Source organism: Carlito syrichta, unplaced genomic scaffold, assembly GCF_000164805.1.
Source record: "Carlito syrichta isolate Samal-C Ts95f unplaced genomic scaffold, Tarsius_syrichta-2.0.1 Scaffold305255, whole genome shotgun sequence".
Classification (NCBI taxonomy): Eukaryota; Metazoa; Chordata; class Mammalia; order Primates; family Tarsiidae; genus Carlito; species Carlito syrichta.
The window spans coordinates 117,976-124,568 of record NW_007249351.1 but is presented as its reverse complement, the minus strand read 5'-3'; the positions used below and the strand labels follow the sequence as shown (position 1 = coordinate 124,568).

General features: G+C 33.2%; 1 protein-coding gene across 2 annotated transcripts in view; it reads left to right on the top strand.

Annotated features, from left to right (window-relative positions):
- Positions 1–6,593, top strand: part of LOC103263783 (collagen alpha-1(XXI) chain-like) — a 46,676-nt gene that overhangs the window by 18,210 nt on the left and 21,873 nt on the right. For both annotated transcript variants that reach the window (XM_021714141.1, XM_021714140.1), the window contains exon 2: positions 4,765–4,809. In XM_021714141.1, the coding sequence (XP_021569816.1) occupies positions 4,798–4,809 (12 nt within the window). In that variant the 5' untranslated portion in view covers positions 4,765–4,797. The remainder of the gene's footprint in view (positions 1–4,764; positions 4,810–6,593) is intronic.

Below are 6,593 nucleotides of genomic sequence, written 5' to 3'. Positions count from 1 at the left end.
ATTGTAGAGATGAGGTCTCGCTGCCCAGACGGGTCTCGAACCCGTGGGCTCAGGCAATCCACTCACCTCAGCCTCCCAAAGGTGCGGGATTACAGGCTGAGCCACCGAGCCCGGCAAAAAAGTATTTTTAAAATATTTAAAAAGCATTAGACATTATGGTATTAGTCTATAATCAAGGTTAGCCAAATGTGAAAAGGCAAGAGATAGTGAGTGAGGGGCAATGTCTACTCTTAGTGCTCCCACTGTGGGAAATCTTAGGTTGCTAGAGTTATCCCTCATACAATGGAAATCTTAGGAAAGGCATGGTAGAAAGGCCAGAGAGGAGCTGTGAAAGGGCAGTTATAAATATTTGTTCATTATGGTGCCAGGACTTTACTTCTGAAAGTTAACTGATAAAATGTACCAACTCTATAAGGTAGGGTCTATCATTTCCTCCATGTACAAGATGGGGATACAGAGATTTCACAAGTTAAATAGTTACCCAGTTCTAAGGCATTGTGTTATAGCAGCTGGAACAGACTAAGGAAATCTGTCTTTAGGTATCGGTATTACTTCCTTGATTTCTTGACCTGCTGGTCCCTGTTTGTTTACTAGTTTCTGCATCTTATATTTTTCCATTGTTTGAGACACATGATTCCTTTTTATAAGTTCAATCTCCTCCCACTTCCCAACTGGACTATGCCTTACTTCTTTCATCTTGAATCTTCATCATCTACTGTTTACATGAGCAGGGTTAATGTAAAACTCCTTGAATCGGTACTGTTCCCAATACTTTGAACATTCTTTCAACCCTGCCTACACCCAATGTGTGAAATGAATGATTATTGGTATTAATGTCATTGGTAGTAAAAATAATATAAAAACATTGCCTTCCTTTTTTTTGAGTTGGAATCTCACTCTGTAGCCCAGACTGGAGTGCAGTGACTGCTCCCGGCCACCGCAGCCTCGACCTGCTGGGCTCTGACAATCCTTCCGCCTCAGCCTTCCAAGTAGCTGGAACTACAGGCGTGCGCTACCACGCCCGGCTAATTTTTGATTTATTGTAGAGATGCAGTCTCACAAAGTTGCCCAGGTAGATCTTGAACCTGCGGGCTCAGGCAATCCACTCACTTCAGCCTCCCAAAGGCGCGGAATTACAGGCTGAGCCACCGACCCCGGCACATTTGCCTTCTTAAATGCCAGGGACTGGGCTAATATAAAATAAAAATAACTGGCTGGAAGGAAATTGACTGACTGACTCTTAGCATCTACATTTTTAACTATTTCATAGTACAGTACATGCTTTACTGATAATTATGTTGTAATCTTTTTAGCTAATAAGAATGATGCTTTGAACTTACGAGTTTTTCCTTCATTGAATCTTTAGGAGTGACCAAATTACTTCTTGATACAGTAGAAGAAAATAAGTAATATGCTTCTAATATTTTGATAACTGTGTGATATTAAATATCTCTAGCACTGTATGGAAAGGTTGAACTTTTTTTTAACTTTTAAATTTTTCATTTTAAAATTGTGGGGTACAATTCAGGATGAGGTATACAAATATTCATTGTGCAGGTACCCTTGTTGATGAGGTGTGCCCCCCCTTTCCCAGGCAGATTCCCACTACTGTCAATCCCACCTCCTAGGTTGAACATTTTGATATAGAAATACCATTAATGGATTAGATCTGCTTTTAGTGCGTTGAAAATGCTGCATTACTTTAAAGCAGATTTGATCCAAGATGGTCCAATTTCAGGGGGTAAAGTAAATGTATTCACTGCATGTGGGAAAGTATAATGTGATATTTTGTCTTTTCTAAGTAATGTATCATGGACACATTTCCTTCATTATGAAGTAGTCTCTAGGAAATAGAAGCCAAACCCTTTATTCTAAAAGTATGTATTTCTATTCTTAATAACTTGTTTGTTACACAGCAATGGTTTACATGGTTACAGAGAAGTTTCTAGAACATTGTTTCATGTCAACATTCTTTACCACAATATTATGCAGGTTTTTCCAGTTGACTTTCTGCTCTTCCTCAAATCCAAACCGAAATCACAAAAGTGAAGGAAATATGTCCATTTACTCTTACCAAATAAAATACTTGTTTCTGTCTTTACTTACACATTGTCACAGTTGCCTGAACCCAAAACCACATAGGCAGAAAGTGAAATATAAAATAGTTTCCTTGGAAAATCATTTGCTCTGTAAAATAATTGTCACTAAATATTTTTGGATCAATACACTGGTAACTTTCAAATGGTTTTAAATGATATTACTGCTAACATAAAATTGGCAAAATTTAGTTAATTTCAATATATATTTGGGGAGTCCAGGAAAATATTATCTAGGGGAATTATGTTAACTAATGTAGCTTTGAATGATTTTAGTTATTCTGGTTAACCTTTGTCTCAATAGCCTTTTATTCTATGCATGCTTGTGGTATTATATTAGTTTTGCTAAGAATTGCTTAAGAATTGATAAATCAGTTTTATATTTTGTTTTTAATATTGTATAGTATTTAAAGATTTTTCCTGTTATTTGTGAAATAAGTAATACTTCCTAGCATAATTGTACATAGATATTATGACTTATTTTTATATCTATGAAATGCATATTAATTTTTTACCAACGTGAAAGGATACACAGTAAAAAAAATATTATTTTTTTTCTAGTCTGGAATTTCCCCCAAAAAATATCTGATTTTGAAGTAATGTAAGATTTGTGGCTATGCGCTAATATAGATCAAGTTCAATATTGGAGTAACTCAGATAAAAGGGTGTCAAATCAAATCCAGCAAGTGAAATGTGGGGAAATGGGATTTTTAGGGCTCCTGGGGATTGGAAGCCAGGATGCTGTTCATGGAAACGTAGCCCCAGGGAAAGGATGTGGCTTGCTGACACTGACTGGGTTTGGCTTCAGAAGGAGAAGTTGAGTTGGGATGTCTGTAATCAACCCCTACTAACATAACGGATTGTGCAAGTATGTGGGGACTTGAATTGTGATGGAAACTTAAGTAACAAAGGACTCTGCAGCAAGAAATCCAGCTTTTCAGATGTGACAGTATCATGGGCAATTACATGTCCATTTTGGGGATTCTGGGGGCCAAGGTCATTGCATTAACAGAACTGTACCCATTTTTCAGCATAGAACAATGATAAGATCTTACAGACATTTTAATTAAATTCAGAATTTAGTCTAAACTTATAATGAATTGCATGCATGCATGTGTGTGTTCAAATAGGAGGAGGTTGCAGCATGGTTTCATACCAAGTGATGGCCCATTGAAATGGAAGCATTTGTTCTGAATACTATTTATCTTAACTGATTGCATTGAGAATATGCATTTTCTGCCTGAGAAGGATATAATTCATTTCCGTCTGTTTTCTTTAGATTCACAATTCAATGATTTCCCTTCTGTGTTATGTTTTACTGAGTGTACTGTGCTCATCTTTTATATTGTTACTTTAAAGTATTTATGTTGTTTTTTATATTGTTCTTTAGATATGTTTATGACGGCTTGTCTTTTCAAGTAGATGTGAGCCCTTTTTTGATAGTCATTGCTCATATACAACTTCTGTTTTCTACAAAGATGTAGTAAGATGGCACACTGAATTGAGCAAAATAGAATCAAACTGAATTCCAATGTATGATTCCACTTTAGATTTTAAAACTAGAATTATGTGCTTGTATCTTGCACTAAAATTGTGATTAGCATATCACATGATAAGGGTTGTCTTAATAAACTCAAGATGTAAAAATAAAAATAATGGCACACTATCCCTGTTGTAGAACATACTTGATCTCATTGACAGTGACAGATGTACCCACCTGCCCTGATTTGCTAGAGAGTTCTGTTAGTTTTTGAAAACTGATGATGCAGAGGGTTTTCAAAGACATATTGATGGAGTCCAATTTCCTTGTTTTTCAGAGTCAATACATATGTATAAAAATAAATGTTAATTATTTCAGCTGAAGTAACAGCAAGGAAAGAACTGAGAAAATTGAATTAGAAATGAAAATTGATTAGTATGATCACTGTTTATTTTGGGTGATTGATGATAATTTTGGATAAATTTATTGAAAGGCTGACAAAAAATTGCTTTCCAACTAATAAATGTGTTAAATTTATTCTTAATTTGATAAAATTAACATTAATTTTCTCTGAATGTTGCCAGAGACTTATACATTTGGGTTGCACCACGTAAAAGAGTTCTCTATGTTTTTTTTTTCTTTTCTGTCTCTTCCCAAACTGTAGTCTTCATATTCTACATAATTGCATCAATAAGGAAATTATTAGGAGAAAATATTGCCATATTGTACATAAATATTTAGGTTCCTGGTTATTTCAAGGCTCAGTTTGGAGTAAAATATTTAGTTTAATTAATATTGCTAAGGTTATTTGATTGTGAGGGCCTGTGGAACTGTTATACTAAATCTGAACTTGTATTGTTGGACAGTTTTTCTTTTGTGATTCATTATAAGTAATATGTGAATGTGTTAAAATAAACTACTTATTTTATGACTTACATTGGACTCAAAGTAGAACCAAGATTAATTCCTCATAGTTTCTTTATGAAAGATTGAAATATTAGTAGATATTTCTATAAAGCTGTATCTCATAAATTATCTCTTTTTCAAATTGGATTATTATACACATCGGTGTGTAATCATAAGTTTGAAAATATGTGTTATTTACAAGTTAAATTCCAATCATAACTGAGTCTTCTTTAATGATAAAGTCTAAATTTAAAAAAATTAAATATCTATTTTATTTTTTAGGGAATTCCAGGATTTCCTGGAAACCAAGGATTAATGGGCCAAAAGGTGAGTATTAACAAATTTGTTAAAAGGTCTCAAACTGGCTGGATATGCTCATTAAAAAGTAAAGTGATGATTCATTGTTGTCTAAATAGAATACATTTTAATAACATTTATGGTAACAATTAATTGTTCAAATATGATATAATTTTAGAAGCTGTTATTTTGACCTTACAAATAAGTAATTGTTGTTTCTGTTGTTGTCTTACATAGATGATATGAATCTGGATTTACAATATGTGCATCCAGCTTTACCTGATTACTTTTCTATTTTGTTCTGTAAGAAATCCTTTTGGGATCATTTACTTCTCTCTGATCTATATTGTTCCTTTAATATAGATATCATGTTAATAAACTTTTAGTTTTTACTTACAGTCTTTTTATTTTACCCTTTTCTTTAGAGATAATTTTGTAGACTAAAACTCAAGATTAACAATTATTTTCTCTAAGTAAATGGAAGATTTTCTTCTATGGTTTTCTGACTTCCATTGTTAACCATGAAAACTCTACTGACATTCTAACTATCATTTTTTTGTAAGTGATTTGTCCTGTCCTTTTGGATTCTTTTCAAGTATTTTATTTGTTTTTAGTGTTCTTAAAATTTACTATCATGTGTCTACATAGGGACTTTGCTTTATTTGTCTTGCTAGGAATTAAATTTGATTCCTGGCTCTGTGAAATTATTTCCATTACTTCTAGAAAACAGTCAGCCTTTATCTTCATGTTACCTCTGCTCCATTTTCTTTTTGTGGTATTATGATTAGAAATATTTTATTTCTTCTAATTTAATACTCGCTTTTTATAATTACCATTTGTTTTTATTTTTTATTGTCTTAACTTCTGGTTAGATTTTTTAAACCTAAAATTTTTTAGATTAAAATTTTTTAGATTTTTATACTCTATTTTACTTATTTTTTATTGTGTCTAATCTGTTTACATCACCAACACTGATTTTTATAAGAAAGATAAGCAATCACCTTTTTAATTTTTAGAGGTTCTAATTTTTTAAGCCATGTCATTTTGTTGCTATATTTTTAATCCCAAAAGTCTTTCATGATTGTTTTTAACTTTTGATAATTTCATGTTTAACTTTTAAAAACCTCATAGTACTAAATTCTGGTTCTAACAATTAAAATATCTGCAATTTATTATTTGTTATTGTTGTTCTTATTTATTATCTGTTATTCTCACTTGTGTGGCTTGCTGTCCCCTGTTTCTTCATTGTTAATTGTGAGCTCATTGCTTTATTTTAATTTAGTGGGAATCCTGTCAGCCTAACTGGGGAGTAAGGATGTGCCCACTGCTGGTAGCCATGGATACCACTTCGGTTCCCTTTGAAAGTCCTGACTCATCATAGGTCTTGAAGATTCCTGCCTCCCTCTATGGCTGGCCCACACTGTTTCCCAAAAGCTGAGGATGCACCCTCAGATATTCCCACATTTCTTGGCTCTTTCTCCCTCTGGCAAGATTTCTGCATTTTTCCAAATTCTCATACTTACAACTCCATCGCAGAGTATATTTTATTAAAATTAGGGCTCTTTGAATATTTCTTCTACTTCTTGGAAGACTACCACTCTCTCACAGAGGATTTCCTTTCCAGGGTGTTTTTTTGTTTTGTTTTGTTTTTTGTTCTGGATTTGGAGGATTCCTTAGAGTACCTAGTCAGCCACAGTCTCAGAAGTTGAAGCTTATTTTTTACCCTATTTTTAAAAATTAATTTGTTTTTACTATCATATCTCTTAAACTATGGTAAATATGAAAAGTTTTCATTTGATGTTTTGTTTACTTTC